This window comes from Malurus melanocephalus, unplaced genomic scaffold (genome assembly GCF_030028575.1).
Source record: "Malurus melanocephalus ecotype Western Australia unplaced genomic scaffold, MMel_1.1 scaffold_541, whole genome shotgun sequence".
Lineage (NCBI taxonomy): Eukaryota > Metazoa > Chordata > Aves > Passeriformes > Maluridae > Malurus > Malurus melanocephalus.
In genome coordinates, this window is record NW_026623773.1 from 176,305 (window position 1) to 191,355 (window position 15,051).

General features: G+C 60.3%; 1 protein-coding gene across 2 annotated transcripts in view; it reads left to right on the top strand.

The window, feature by feature from the left end:
* Nucleotides 1-14,828, top strand: part of STXBP1 (syntaxin binding protein 1) — a 24,237-nt gene extending 9,409 nt beyond the window's left edge. The window contains exons 2-20 of one of the 2 annotated variants that reach the window (XM_057381921.1): nucleotides 3,218-3,267; nucleotides 3,418-3,499; nucleotides 4,376-4,452; nucleotides 4,642-4,720; nucleotides 4,841-4,944; nucleotides 5,704-5,852; nucleotides 6,217-6,301; nucleotides 6,471-6,601; nucleotides 7,226-7,333; nucleotides 7,440-7,500; nucleotides 8,013-8,078; nucleotides 8,231-8,311; nucleotides 8,404-8,542; nucleotides 8,710-8,819; nucleotides 8,932-9,033; nucleotides 10,455-10,540; nucleotides 11,924-12,078; nucleotides 12,824-12,947; nucleotides 14,051-14,113. In XM_057381921.1, the coding sequence (XP_057237904.1) occupies nucleotides 3,218-3,267; nucleotides 3,418-3,499; nucleotides 4,376-4,452; nucleotides 4,642-4,720; nucleotides 4,841-4,944; nucleotides 5,704-5,852; nucleotides 6,217-6,301; nucleotides 6,471-6,601; nucleotides 7,226-7,333; nucleotides 7,440-7,500; nucleotides 8,013-8,078; nucleotides 8,231-8,311; nucleotides 8,404-8,542; nucleotides 8,710-8,819; nucleotides 8,932-9,033; nucleotides 10,455-10,540; nucleotides 11,924-12,078; nucleotides 12,824-12,933 (1,775 nt within the window). In that variant the 3' untranslated portion in view covers nucleotides 12,934-12,947; nucleotides 14,051-14,113. Of the gene's footprint in view, nucleotides 1-3,217; nucleotides 3,268-3,417; nucleotides 3,500-4,375; nucleotides 4,453-4,641; nucleotides 4,721-4,840; nucleotides 4,945-5,703; nucleotides 5,853-6,216; nucleotides 6,302-6,470; nucleotides 6,602-7,225; nucleotides 7,334-7,439; nucleotides 7,501-8,012; nucleotides 8,079-8,230; nucleotides 8,312-8,403; nucleotides 8,543-8,709; nucleotides 8,820-8,931; nucleotides 9,034-10,454; nucleotides 10,541-11,923; nucleotides 12,079-12,823; nucleotides 12,948-14,050 lie in introns of both variants that reach the window. The other variant, XM_057381922.1, reaches the window with a different exon arrangement.
* The last annotated feature ends 223 nt before the right edge of the window (nucleotides 14,829-15,051 follow it).

The following is a 15,051-nucleotide window of genomic DNA, read 5'->3' on the forward strand; positions in this document are numbered from 1 at the left end:
TGGTGGCACTTCCAGGCCACGTTGCTCCAGGGGTTCTCCAGAGCTCTCTGTGTTCCCTGTTCTTGGGAGAAATTCCAATTAAAATCCTTCCAGCCTGAAGGAAACAGCTGTGACGTGGTAGGTTCAGASGAGCCGAGCGTTGGAGGCGCTGCATGAGATGTTCATGTGGATTTTTAATTTTTTTTTTTTCCTCCCTGGAAAAACCTGGTTTTGTCTGCAGGGTGAAAGGCTGAACTGTGAACATCACTCCTATATGATGTTAGATCCCAAAAAGTCTGGCTGGCCAGATGTTTGAGGGCATGGACACCAATATCTGGGAGATTGGGGAGAAAGGATGGGAAATTGAGGAGGAAAGAAGGAGGAAAAATGGGGAGAAAGGAAGGAAAATTGAGGAGGAAGGAAGGAGGAAAACTAGGGACGAAGGAAAAAAAGAAAATTGGGAAGAAAGGAAGGGAAATTGAGGAAGGAAGCAAGGAGGAAAATTTGGGATGAAGGAAAGAAAGAAAATTGGGTAGAAATGAAGGAAAATTGAGGAGGAAGGAAGGACAGAAATTGGGGAGAAAGGAAGGGAAATTGAGAAGGAAGGAAAGAGGGAAATTGGGAATGAGGGTAAGAAGGAAAACTGGGGAGAAAGGAAGGAGGAGTGGAAGGGGAGAGCAGTGGAATGGGAGACCACCAGTTCATGGTGGCAAGGATTGGGGAAAGGGGGACCCCAGGACCTGCCATTCCCCTGGGAGTGCAGAGTATTGTTCCTGGGGRTTTAATGGCTGCTGCAGGGACCCCCAGGAGGGGACATTCATGGACCCATGTCCCAAATGTGACACCAGTGTCCAACTTCTGCTCGAGTCCATGCCCTTTGGTAGGTCCCTGGGACTCTTAGGAGGATACTCGGTGGATCTGCCTCCTTCCCCACGCTGCCTGGGCTCTGAACTGGCTCTGGAGGAGCCAAAATTTGGAGCCAGATCTGTCCCACGGGCAGCACAGGAGAGGCCATCGATGTAGGGAGAGCCTGGGGATCAGAGGATGGGCACCCCAAACCCACAGAGCTCAGAGCAGCCACACTGTGAGGAGCTCAGTCGCTGCTCTGGGGTGCCCATCTCGGTTTTGGGGTCAGCCTGGGGGCTGTGGCAGCGCTTTCTGCAGCCAGGTAGATGTTCCCACCCCAGCACCCCCACCCAGCCCGTCTGTCCCCAGCAAAAGGGACACGGTGTTCCCAGAGCCACCACGGGAACACGCTCGGGGGGGCTGAGGCAGCAGTTCCGGAGCCTTTTCTGGGCTCTCGTGCCCTTGGGCCCCCTTTCCTCATGAGAGCACCATCCAGCTGAGCCTGGCACGTTCCCCTGGGGCACAGGATGCTCTTCCCAYCCTCCTTCCTTCCTTCCCTCCTTCCTCCCAGCTCCGGGGCACGGCTGGGTTTTCATCACCGGGGCAGGAATTCTGCTGGGCTGCTGCTGCTGCCTCCTGACCCCTTCAGGGTGCACCAGCAGGGCACCCTGTGCTTTACTGGGGTGGAGCCTGTGGGGTGGGATGGGATGGGATGGGATGGGATACAGCCTTTGGGATGATGGAGCCTGTGGAGTGGGATGGGGTCTGTGGGGTGGAATGGGGCCTTTGGGGTGGGATGGAGCTTGCAGGGTGGCATGGAGCCTGTGGGGTGGGATGGAGTCTATGGGATAGGATGATGGAGCCTTTGGGTGGGATGGACCCATAGAGTGGGATGGAGCCTGTGGGATGGGATGATGGGGCCTTTGGGGTGGGATGGAGCCCATGGGGTTTCTGCAGCCAGCGCTGGATGTGTCTCCGGGGCAGGAGCCGAGTGTGAGTGAGGGCAGGAGGAGCAGGGATGTGCTGACCCCACTCCTTCCTGCCTGTGCTGGGTGTCAGGGCAGGAGCAGGGAGCGGGACTGGGCTGCCCAGGCTGCCCCTCCTGCCAGCTCCTGCCCTCACTGGACATTCCTGTTTCCCCTGTTCGCTGTGTGGGTACCTGGGGTGTGGGTGGGCAGCACCCGTGCCTGCCCAGTAATGTCCAGTTCAGGTATCCAGTTACCTCCATCCCCTCCTGCCCAGCCTGGAGCTGCCCTGCACCCCCTTTTCCAATGGAGGGGGTGCCAAAGGGCAGCAGGACCCCAAAAGCCCGGCCTTGGGGCTTCCGCGGGCAGATTTGGCTGGGGAAAGGGATGGATGTGCAGCGCTGGGAATGGCATTTGGGAATGGCTTTTCTGGCCAGGTTTTGCAGCAGGACAGACAGACAGACAGCCACACTCAGAGGCTCGTGTTCCATCCCTGCTGGACCCTGCTGGGCTTTACCCAAGGACCAGCACCCATGGGGTGACCCTCCCAAGGCTGGGGTGGGCAGGGTGACACCCTCACACCTCCGTTTGCTGATTTACAAATGTTCCTAACGCAGGTTTTAATTGGGCATTTCCATCCCTGGGCCTGGGACTGGGGGCTCAGAACCCTCCAGGGATGAAATCCAGGGAAAAATGTGTGAGGACATGGCACAGACCCTGTCCCAGCTCTGTGCCCCTACACACCAGGGGCCCTGCAGGATTTGGGGTCACCCCTCTTCCCCAAAACAGATGTGTAGGCAGCACTGGCAGGAGGGCAAAACTTGAAACCCCATTCCTGCAACCCAATCCCAAAGGTGACATCTCTGTCCTGCTGCCATCTCCTCACGTCCCTGAGCCTGCCTCTGCCAGGGAGCTGGGCAGGAGTGGGGGGTCTGTGCCTGGTGATTTGGGGTCCTGGGGTGCAGGGGGACCCAGCTGCTGGGCCCTGCTTGGTTGCATAAGCGCAGCAGCCACGGGAGGTGAAATGGGATTGCGAGGGATTACAAGGAACAGGCTCAGGCCGCTTGATTCTTGTTTCTAAAAGAAGCTCTTAAGCTGCTGTTGTTTTCCCAGCACTTGGGATTAGGGCTGAACCTTGTGGGGTGGCCCCCAGGCTCCCCCAAGGAACCCCCCATTCTCCCCACCAGCCTGGGGGCTGTCTGTGAGTGCCAAACATGAGAGAAAAACAGGGCTGGGGGGTGACTGCCCCTCCCTGGGCACCCCAAAACCACCCCCATCCCTTCCTCCTCCCCAGTTAAGGCACGGGGTGAGTGGGGTCACCACACATGGCTGGGGGTTTGGTGCCCCCARTGCAGTCCCCACAGGCCCTGGGGTGCTGTAGGAGGGAAATGGGATGCTCACCCTCACCCATATCCCCTTTCTTGCAGAGATCATGCACGATGTGATCCGGAAAGTGAAGAAGAAGGGGGAATGGAAGGTGAGCACCATCCCTGGGGGGCTGGGGAGGATGCAGGGAGGTGGGTGTAGGGGGAAGGACAGGTCCTGCTGTGCCCCTGGCTCCCGGGGTGCTGACAGGACACTCCCAGGACACTCCCAGGGTGCTGACCAGGCGCTCCCCTGCCCCCAGGTGCTGGTGGTGGACCAGCTGAGCATGCGCATGCTSTCATCCTGCTGCAAGATGACCGACATCATGACCGAGGGCATCACCAGTGAGTGCCCACCCATTCCCTGCCTCCCCTGTTCCCTGTGGGAAGGGCTGGATCTCCTCTGCACAAGGCCACAGGCGTCTCCAGGCTGGCACTGGGCGGTTGGCACAGCCCCCACCCATCCCTGTTGTGTTTGGGATGGAGCCACGCCACCTCCCATCGCCCATGGATGGCTCCTGGTGCCAGGCTGGAGTTGCCCAGGCGGCTCCTGGTGCCAGGCTGGAGTTGCCCAGGCGGCTCCTGGTGCCAGGCTGGAGTTGCCCAGGCGGCTCCTGGTGCCAGGCTGGAGTTACCCAGGCGGCTTCTGGTGCCAGGCTGGTGTTGCCCAGGTCCCTCCTTGCCTGCTGGGGCTGGAGCAGCCAGAACACCTTGTCTCCTGGCAGTGCCTCACTTTGAGGAGGAGGCCAGGTGTTGTTTTTTATCAGCCTGATAATGGAACAGCTCCCTGCAACATTGGGAAAGGAGAAGGAAAGCCTGGGCTGGATACTGGGGGATGTTGGAGATGGTGGGGGTGTGTTTGATACAGCCAGGGCTTCACCCCCAGGAGGGAGGATGTGAGGGATGGCAGTACAAGGGCACAGGCAGATCATGGCCCCTGGGACCTGGCTGGGGAGCAGGGACCATGGGGTGGGCAGGGACGRSTGCCTGGGGCTGGTTKGGACATGGAGGGATTGGCAGGGTTAGTCCTGGGCTGCTATGGGGTATCCACCAGCCATGGGGTATCCCACACCCATGGGGTATCCCACAGCCATGGGGTATCCGACATCTCTGGGTTATCCTACAGCCATGGGGTATCCCACACCCATGGAGTATCCCACAGCCATAGGGTGTCCCCCTGCCCACCCCCTCCCTGCCATGATCCCTGTTTGTCCCCTCAAGTTGTGGAAGACATCAACAAGCGCCGGGAGCCGCTGCCCAGCCTGGAGGCCGTGTACCTCATCACCCCCTCCGAGAAGGTGAGCGCCCTGGGGACATGGGGACACGGGGACATGGCCCCTGCCCGGGCTGGGGGCTGGGGTGGCAGCTGTGGGCAGTGTCCTGGCTCCAGGGGGGCTGCCAGAGCGATGGGATGGAGGGGCAGAGCTGGCCCTGGGCCACCTCGGGGTGCCATCCTGCCCCGTCCAGCTGCTCCTTCTCTCTTCCAGTCCATCCACTCCCTCATCAATGACTTCAAGGATCCCCCCACCTCCAAGTACAGAGCTGCCCACGTCTTCTTCACTGACTGTGAGTACCTGGAGGGGAGGGAGGGTCGCTGAAAGGGGCAGGCAAGCAGGGCTGGATTTGGGATGAGGGATGGATGCAGAGATGCTGAGCACCACCCTCCTCCTCCTCCTCCCCTCGCAGCCTGTCCCGATGCCCTCTTCAACGAGCTGGTGAAATCCCGCGCTGCCAAGGTCATCAAAACCCTGACGGAGATCAACATTGCCTTCCTCCCTTCCGAGTCCCAGGTGAGGCTGGGCTGGGCACTGGGACACTGGGACAGCCAGCTCTGGGGTGGGGACAGCCAGCTCTGGGGTGGGGGACTGCCAGCTCTGGGGTGGGGACAGCCAGGGGATGCTCCATGTCCCTCCCCAGCCCCACACAGGGTTTGTGTGATGGCCCCAGAGCTCCAGCTGGCTCCTCAGCTCTCCCCGTGTYTCCTGAGATGACTCCAGGGCTGATCCTGCAGGATTTAGCGGGTGCTGTGTCCTGGCCCCGTGCCCACAGCTGCTGGCCAGCCCTGCCACCAGCACAGCCACCAGCCAAGGGCACCAGGCAGCTGGCCCTGCTGGGGACAAAGGGACCACGGGGACACGGTGCCAGTCCTGCCTGGTGCCATTAACCCTTCAATGCTCACCATTTCTAGGCAGTGACCTCTTGGCATTTTCAAGTGCAGCAGATTGGCTGCTGGTTTTTACTGGGGGCACAACTGTTCCTGCTGGTCCCAGGCCTCTGTTGCCCCTGTGGCTGCTGAGGGCAGGGGTCTTCTACCTCCTCTGCTCCACTGAGGGCAACACATGGATAGGGACCATGCCATGGATATGGAGCTGGGTCCAGGGCTGGAAATCCTGAGGGATGCCCTGAGCATCACTGAGCTCCAGCTGCCTGGTGCCAGGCTGGGCTGGACCCCTCTGSGCATCAATCTGGTTTGCAGACCCAGCTGGGGTGTCCTGCAGGGCTGTCCCTGTGCACCCACCCCCTCTGACCTCCCTCCCTCGCACCCCCAGGTTTACTCTCTGGATTCTGCCGACTCCTTCCAAAGCTTTTACAGCCCCCACAAGGCACAGATGAAGAACCCGATCCTGGAGCGCCTGGCAGAGCAGATTGCCACGCTCTGTGCCACCCTGAAGGAGTACCCGGCCGTGCGGTACCGYGGGTAAGGCTGGCCTGGTGTCACYRGGTGTGGGTGGCACTGGCCTGGTGTCACYRGGYGTGGGTGGCACTGGGTGAGGCTGTGCTGTGCCCGCTGCTGGTCAGGGCAGAGGATGGACAGGGTGGTGGGATGGACAGACACCCAGGCTCAGTGGGAACAGGCTCAGACTCGATGCCCTGGAGAGCTGGGGGGGTTGGGACTCTAAAATCTGAGTGGCACCAAGGCCAAGTGGAGCTTGCCAAGGAGAGGTGGGAATGGCAACAAAAACTGCTCGGGCCCCTCATCTGCCACGAGGCAGGGACATTGCACAGGGAAGCCACCCCCTCCTCCTCATCCCATCTCCTGAGCTGTCCCCTGCCTCCCCCAGGGACTACAAGGACAATGCCATGCTGGCACAACTCATCCAGGACAAGCTGGACGCCTACAAGGCCGATGACCCCACCATGGGCGAGGTGAGCTGTGCTGGCCCTACGGGTGGGGGTGATGCTTCCCTCCTAAACCCCGCTCAAACTCTGCCCTGTGGCAGTGACAGACCCCGAGTGGGGACCCCAAAGCAGCCCCCTGAGTGTCTGTGGGGCTGAGGCAGCCCCCAGCCCGGGGCTGATGGCTCTGTGCCCACAGGGTCCGGACAAGGCTCGCTCCCAGCTGCTGATCCTGGACCGTGGCTTTGACCCCGCGTCCCCCGTGCTGCACGAGCTCACCTTCCAGGCCATGAGCTACGACCTGCTGCCCATCGAGAACGATGTCTACAAGTGAGTGCCGTGCTGCCCTCCCCACCAGACCTGGGACACCCCCAGGACAGCCCTGGAGCTGCAGTTTGGGGCTCAGCATCCCTCCATCCATCATAAACCATCCATTGGGAGACTCCAGTCTTCCCTGCAGTCTGGTGGGCAGGGCTGGGACAAAAAGGGCTTTTCCAGCCTTCAGCCCCTTCCCAACATTGAGTCCTTGAAGGGGTACAAGGAGGAGAGAGGTCAATCCCAGCTGAAATTATTTTGCTCCTGGCACAGCCAAGAAGAGCTCCCATGTCCCCCTGTGTCCCCAAACTCCCCAAGGCCAGGCAGAGGGGGGTCAGTGTGTCCCCTCAGCCCCATCCCTGCTCTGACAACCCTCCCCAAGGCCAGGCAGAGGGGGGTCAGTGTGTCCCCTCAGCCCCATCCCCACCCTGACACTGTCCCCAAGGCCAGGCAGAGGGGGCTCAGTGTGTCCCCTCAGCCCCATCCCCACCCTGACACTGTCCCCAAGGCCAGGCAGTGGGGGCTCAGTGTGTCCCCTCAGCCCCATCCCCACCCTGACACTGTCCCCAAGGCCAGGCAGAGGGGTCAGTGTGTCCCCTCAGCCCCATCCCCACCCTGACCCCCCTCCCCTGTGCCCAGGTACGAGACGAGCGGCATTGGCGAGGCGCGGATCAAGGAGGTGCTGCTGGACGAGGATGACGATCTGTGGGTCACCTTGCGCCACAAACACATCGCYGAGGTGTCCCAGTGAGTGTCCCCGGGGTTGGCTGCTGCCTGGGTGGGACAGTGGCTGTCCCACCCCGCTGTGAGGGTCCCCTCCCCACTCACAGCTCTGCCCTCCTGCTCTCCCCAGGGAGGTGACCCGGTCCCTGAAGGAGTTTTCTTCCAGCAAGAGGATGAACACGGGTGACAAGGTGACCTGACTGCATCTGCCGCGCTGGGGACAGGCTGGCACGTGGTGGGGACTCCTGAGGGCGTCTTTGCCTAGGGAAGAGGGTGCTCGGCTCCCTCGTTGTGGGGTGTTTTGGGAGAGCTCTGCACCCAGGGATCAGTTTGCCCCAGAAAAGGTCTGYGCACCTCCCTCAGCAGCTGCTCTGTCCCCATCCCCTGAGCTGGTGGCAGTGAGGGGACCCTGGTGGAAATGGGATGTAGAAGTGGCCAGGAGCTGAAAGGACCAGCCCTATACAGACAGACAGGGATCCCACAGGAACACTCTTAGGGGATTTGTCCCCACTGTGCCCCAGTGCTGGCCCCTCCCAGCTGCGGTGGAGGACACCTGGCAGTGACACGTCAGTGTCACCAAACCCCCATGGGGGGCTCATGTGGGGACAGAAGTCCTTGTCAGGATTGTCCCCTCTGCGCTCGTGGCCCCCAGGTCCCTGAGGGTGAGTGACCCTGGTGAGTGACCGTGTCCCTTCCCTCGCAGACCACCATGAGGGACCTGTCCCAGATGCTGAAGAAGATGCCYCAGTACCAGAAGGAGCTCAGCAAGGTATGAGGAGGGGCTGTGGTGTGGTCAGTGACCGGGTTCAGCTGGGACAGGAGGTGGCAGCTCCCCCAGAGGGTCCCTGGCCGCAGAGGGTGGTGGCACAGGGACCTGGGGCTCTGCCAGCGCCGCAGAGGTGACCACTCTTGTGTCCCCAGTACTCGACCCACCTGCACCTGGCYGAGGACTGCATGAAGCACTACCAGGGCACCGTGGACAAGCTCTGCCGAGTGGAGCAGGTACCCAACAGCTCCCCCATCCCCACGGGGACAGAGGGGCTGCAGCTCCACCCTGCCAGGATGGAGCAGTGACAAGCACGTGCTYCCCCCAGGACCTGGCCATGGGCACCGATGCCGAAGGCGAGAAGATCAAGGACCCCATGAGGGCCATTGTCCCCATCCTGCTGGATGGCAATGTCAGCACCTACGACAAGATCCGCATCATCCTGCTCTACATCTTCCTGAAGAACGGTGAGGAGCCCGTCTGGGCGGGGCTGGGGGCCAGCAGAGCCCGCTTTGGCCGGGGTGATCTTCCCTGACCAGCACCAGGCTGGGTGTCCTGAGGTGGCAGCAGAGTGGCCGTGTCCCCTGGGGGTGACATTCCCGAGGAGAACACCCTRTCCCCGTTGCATTCCCAGGAATCACCGAGGAGAACCTGAACAAGCTGATCCAGCACGCTCAGATCCCGGCCGAGGACAGCGAGATCATCACCAACATGGCCCACCTCGGGGTGCCCATCATCACAGACGTGAGTGTCCCCCTGCTGCTCGCCCTGCCCTCTGCTCTGGGGGTGGCTCTGTCCCCCCGGGGGGCCCTGTCCCTTGTCCCCCCGTGTCTCAGGCTGTGCTCTCCGTGCCCAGTCCACGCTGCGCCGCCGGAGCAAGCCCGAGCGCAAGGAGCGCATCAGCGAGCAGACCTACCAGCTGTCCCGGTGGACCCCGGTCATCAAGGACATCATGGAGGTGAGGCAGCAAGGAATCTGGGGAGGGGGCTCAGGGGGGCCAGTTAAAGTGGTTTTGGGGATGGGGGTAGAATTGGGGGGGTTTAACAGGAGCAGAGTTGGAGGGACCCCAAAATTTGGGGCTAGGGGCTCAAAATTTGGGGAGGGAGCTCAGGGAGCAGGGTTAAAGCGGATTTGGGGGAGGGGGAAGAATCTGGGAAGTTTTGGGGGGGTTTAGGGAGGTTTTGGAGGGGACAAGGCAGGTGATTCCAGAGCCACCCAGGAAGGGCCTGCAGGGAGCTGGAAGTTTCCAGCCCAAACCCTGACACTGCTCCAGGCACGTGTCCTCCAGGCTGCTCCTGCCTGGGGTTGCAGCGTGGCCGGGATATTTGGGGAGGCTCTCCTGGCTCCAGCTGGGGTACCCAGAATCACAAGATGTGTTGAGCTGGAAAGGATCCCCAAGGATCATCGAATCCAGCCCCTGTCCCTGCCCAGACCCCCCAACAGCCCCACCCTGTCCATCCCTGGCAGCGCTGTCCAAACGCTCCTGGAGCTCTGGCAGCCTCGGGGCCGGGACCATTCCCTGGGGAGCCTGGGCAGTGCCAGCACCCTCTGGGGACACAAGAACCTTTCCCTGMTMTCCAGCCTGAGCCTGCCCTGRCCCAGCTCCAGCCGTCCCAGCAGAGCTCAGTGCCTGCCCCTTCTCTGTGCCCATGAAGAAGTTGTTTATTTATCACAACGAGGTCTCCCCTCAGTCTCTGGTTCAGCCCAAACCRGGCTTGCAGGGCCCCCCAGCAGCACAAATGTAGTACCAGACTGCTTGGTTGGGTGTGTGCCACCGTGGCCACCAAGGCTGGGTGGCCTTGTCCCAGCATCACCCGTGTGCCAGCTCTGCCAGGGGACAGCCATGGCTCTGGACAGCTGGGCCTGTACCCCATGAGCTCTGTGCTTTGGGCAGACAGASAGATTTTCCAGGCATTTCTTTCCTCCTGTCCCGTTCCCTTCATCCCATCCTGAGGACCTTCTTCCCATGACCTGGGGATCCTGAGCTCCAAAAGCACTCCCAGCACGGATGTTGCACCTGCTCACAGTTTGGGATGGGGATGGCAGTGCAGTGCAGCTGCTCCCCTCGGATGGGCAGAGCCACAGCTCCCTCTGATCCCAAAAACACAGAGCTTGTGCTTTCCTTTGTCACAGCCCCCACCCCAGGGTGGTTTCACCCCCAGGACACCCCCCAACTTCATCCCCAGGGTGTCCCAGGTGGCACTGACCCTCTGTCACCAGGGAAGCAGCTGCGGGTCCCTCACTGGGGTGACACCTCCAGCTCAGCTCAGCTCAGCTCCTGTTCCTGAGCTGCTCAGGAGGGGAGTCCCGTGGGGCTGTGGGGCCAGGGGCTGTGCCTGGCCCCTCACTCACCCCAACCCCGTGGCTCTGTGCCCTCAGGATGCCATCGATGACAAGCTGGACACCAAGCACTACCCGTACATCTCCACCCGCTCCTCCGCCTCCTTCAGCACCACTGCTGTCAGGTGGGTGCCCCTCCCGCCCTGTCCCCCCTCCCCTGGGTCACTCAGCGTCCATCCCACCCCAGTTCTGGGGGCTGCATCCAGCAGCAGCTCTGGGACCTGCTCTGAGGGCATTCAGGCATCCTGTGCCTCAGTTTCCCWTCAGACACTTCGTGTCTCCGTTCCCTTTAGGCACTCTAGGTTGCCATTTCCCTTCAGGCATTGCATTCCTCAGTTTCCCTCTGGACATCCTGTGCCTCTGTATCCCATTAGGAATCCCTTGCCTCAATTTCCCTCCACAGACATCCCGTGCCTCAGTTTCCCCTCAGACACCCTTTATCTGTTTATCTTTAGGCATCCTGTCCTCCAGTTTCCCTACAGATACCCTGTGCTTCCATTTCCCTCTAAGAATCSCATACCTGCATTTTCCTTCAGGCATGCTGTGCCTCAGTTTCCCTTTAGCCACCCTGTGCCTCACCATTCCCTCATGGCATCCCATTCCTCAGCTTTCCTCCAGACATCCCATGCCTCAGTTTCCCTTTAGACACCTTATGTTTCACCTTTCCCTCATGCAGCCTGTGCCTCAGTTTCCCTCCAGATGTCCCATACCTCAGTTACCCTCCAGGCATCCTGTGTCTCTGTATAAGTTTGGGAATCCTATGCATCCATTTCTCCTACGGCATCCCATTCCTTGGTTTCCCTTTAGGAATCTTTTGCCTCAGTTTCCCATTAGCCACTCTGTGTCTCACCTTTCGCCCATGGCACCCCTTGCCTCAGTTTCCCTCCATACATCCTGTGCCTATGGTTTCCATTAGGAATCCCATGCCTCCGTTTCCCTTCAGACATCCCATTCCTCAGTTTTCCTCCAGCCATCCTGTGCCCATGCCTCCATTTCTCCTGTGGCATTCCGTGCCTCAGTTTCCCTTTAGGGATCCCKTGCCTCAGYTTCCCTTTAGGCACCTTATGTCTCACTTTTCCTTCATGCGTCCCATGCCTCAGTTTCCCTCCAGCCATCCTGTGCCTATTTTTCTTTAGGAATCCTGTACTTCAGTTTCCTTTTAGGAATTCCGTTCCTCTTTTTCCATTCAAACACCCTGTGCCTCAGTTTCCCTCCACACACCCTGTGCCTCAGTTTCCCTCCATACATGCCGTGCCTCAGTTTCCCTGCACACAGTCCGTGCCTCAGTTTCCCTGCACACAGTCCGTGCCTCAGTTTCCCTCCACACACCCCGTGCCTCAGTTTCCCTGCACACAGTCCGTGCCTCGGTTTCCCTCCCAGTAACAGCAAGCAGCATTCGCGGTTGCAGAGCTGTGCTTGCCCTGCTGCAGCAGCAATGTCTGTGTGTTTAATGAAGATTTAATGGGGTGCCCCGTGCCCGCCCTTCACCCTCCTCTTGCTCTCCTCAGTGCCCGCTACGGCCACTGGCACAAGAACAAGGCCCCCGGCGAGTACCGGAGCGGGCCCCGCCTCATCATCTTCATCCTGGGCGGGGTGAGCATGAACGAGATGCGCTGCGCCTACGAGGTGACACAAGCCAGCGGCAAGTGGGAGGTGCTAATAGGTGAGTGCTGGCCCCGGGCTGGGCCCTCCGCTGGCTGCTCATCCCACGCTCCATCCCGCAATCCCCGCCTCCAGATGGAAAGGTTTTCTCTYGTCACCCCGCTGTGTGCCCGTCCTTCCCCGTCTGGGTTGCATCGCTCTGAACATCCTCATTTCTGCTTCCATTTTCTCGTCTCCCCTGGTTGGTTTTGTCAGAGCGGGGCTGGGGAGAGGGAAGGAGGTTTGGAAGATCGGCTTGGCCCTGTTGCTTCGTTTTTGGGGAAGAAAGAAGCAAAATCGAGAGGGGTGCAGACAGTTTTCCAGTAGTGCAGGACACGCATCAGGATCTGCTTGGGGTCAGCTCCCAGAGGAGCTGTGAGTCAGGCACAGGGGACTGCGAGGTGTCAGCAAGGAGCTTTTAGATCCCCAAAAATTCCTATGGGAGGCACAGCTTGGATTCACACCTTGTAGGATGGGGGCAGGCGTGCTCCCATCTCATCTGATCCTGGATTCCTGCCTGGGTGCCCGCTGGAGCCTGTCCCTGGCATCTCACGGAGCAGCTCCCGCTCTCCATCKCCTCCTGCCACCCCCGGCCRTGTCCCCTGTCCCCRGCYGCCCATCCCAGCTCCATCCTCATCCCCTGCACGCGCCTGCGCCGCTGCGGCCGTCACTCCTTCCTCTTCCTCTTCCTCCCCCCAGAAGCAGCTGGTGGTGGTGGCGTGGGGGAGCCTCGGCGCAGCCGTCAGCCCCGCTCTGTTCTCCCGCAGGTTCTACTCACATTCTCACTCCCACCAAATTTCTCATGGACCTGAGGCACCCCGACTTCAGGGACTCCACTAGGGTATCATTTGAGGATCAGGCTCCAGCAATGGAGTGAGCCAAAGAAACCAAGTAAAGGCAGCTTACTGATGAAAAAGAAACTCTTCCTCCCTGAAGGGTTTTCTTTCATTCTTCCGGTCCTCCTCTCTTTTCTTTGATCGCTTTTTTTTGGGGTTTGTCGGGGTCTCTGATCAGAAAATGCTTGCGGTTCCTCCGCCCGGGTGGAGAAGCATCYGGCGTCGCTCCATCATCCCTCAGCCATGTCCCCCGGCCGGACCTGCCGGCTCCTTCATGCCATGAGTTCCCCTCGCCAGGGCCAGAGGGGTCAGGGCCCTACAGTTGTGTCCCAGGGCCGGGCAGGGGCACAGAGCTCCCTGGGGTGCTGCCCTGGGAGTGGCCGGAGTGGGGCTGGGGGAGAGGGGCAGCCGTGAGACCCCAGTACTCGTCCTGGTCCATCCCCACTCTGGGGCACTTTTGGGATCCCCCAACTCCAGGGTGCCCTGGGGCTGTGATCCCACTCAGCTCAGGTTTGCTCTTGGACAGGCAGGAGCTTCCCAACGTTGCAGACCCCAAACCCTTGTTCAGGGGTTCAGCTGCTGCTGGTTTCACCCGTGAGTGCCACCCTGGGGTGCCCCGTGCGCTGGTCCCTGCGGTGCCCGGGTGGCTGTGGGGCTGAGCGTGGGCAGTGTGGTGGGATCCTCACCAAACGTGGGGCAGCAGAAGGCRAGAACCCTTTTCCTCCTCCCCTGCCACCCCTCCCTGCCACCTGTCTGTCCCCAGGATGCTCCGTGCAGCTCGGGGGACCGGGGGAAGGTCCCTCCATGCYAGCTGTTCCTGCATCTCCTACCCCTGCACCCACCAGTGCCTCCTGCATCCCCCGCAGGTCCCAGAGTGACCCCGGTGCCACAAAACCCCTGCACAGGCACCTCTCGGCCCCTGCCTCATCCTGCCAGCTCCATCCCTCGCCTCCATCTCTCCTTCCCCGTCCTTTATCCCGTTCTCCGTGCCCCCACAACGTCCCCTCCGTCCCCATAGACTGCATTTCCTCGCAAGCATTTCCAGCGGCGTGGGGCCGGCGCCGCCAGGTAAGGGGGACCCGGGACAGCGGGGACGGGTTTGGCCATCCCAAAGCCATCGCTGATCCCTCTTCCGCCCCTTTCCCGCTCCTCCCGCAGGGTCCACGCACATCCTCACCCCACAGAAACTGCTGGACACGCTGAAGAAACTCAATAAGACAGAGGAAGAGAGCAGCAGTTAAAAGGAAACGCTGTCACCACTSGATGCCGACCCACGTCCCCGCCGGGCGCCCGGCCCCGGGTGCCACCCTGCACCCAGTGGGCCCAGCTTCTCTCTTGTTCTTGTGTTGATCCCCCCTCTCCCCTCCCAGCGCCTCCCCCATCTCATTTTATCCACAGGGAGGGGATAACAGCCAAAAAAAAAATAATATATATATATATATATAAAGAAAATGGATGCATTGTGTTTAAGAGAAAAAGGAAAAAAAATTCTATATATTTGTAGCTGCAGCTGTGGGAAGCGCCCAGGAGCTCATTGCTGAGTAACCATCTGCCCATTGCTAGTGAATATGGTGGGGAAAACGGCAGAACAATACATTTTTTTGGGGAATGCTCCTCTTGGGGTCCTGTGTGGATGGGAGGACGGATGGACGGACACCCCACACCGCTCAGGTGGGCAGCAGGCTGGGCATCACCGTCTGTCCCCTGGCTTTCGGGGGTGCTGGGTGCTCCTGCCAGATGTACACACCCACATCTGGCATGGGAATTGGGGCTGGGGGTGCAGCCAGGGCGCTTCACACCGTGGGAATTCCTGTGTGAAAAGGGACCAAACCGGTCAGAACGTGGAGATGGAGCCCGTCCGCTCGCTCTGCCCTGCTGCAGCCCTGCCTCCCTCTCTCTGGGAATTCCTTCCAAAAAATAAAGATATATATATATATATAAAATCAAAGGTTATTTTATATATATATATATATGGTGTGATCTTTTTCCATGGATACCTCTCTCCATCCATCCCCATGGAGCTCAGGCCCCATGCCCGGCTCCGCTCGTGTCGTCCCGTGGTGAAGCGTTTCTGAGCGTGCCGTTGCCCTGAGGCCCCCCCAAAAAAACCCTCTGGGGCCCCCCAAAAACCCCTCTGGGCCCTTCCCAAAAACCCATCT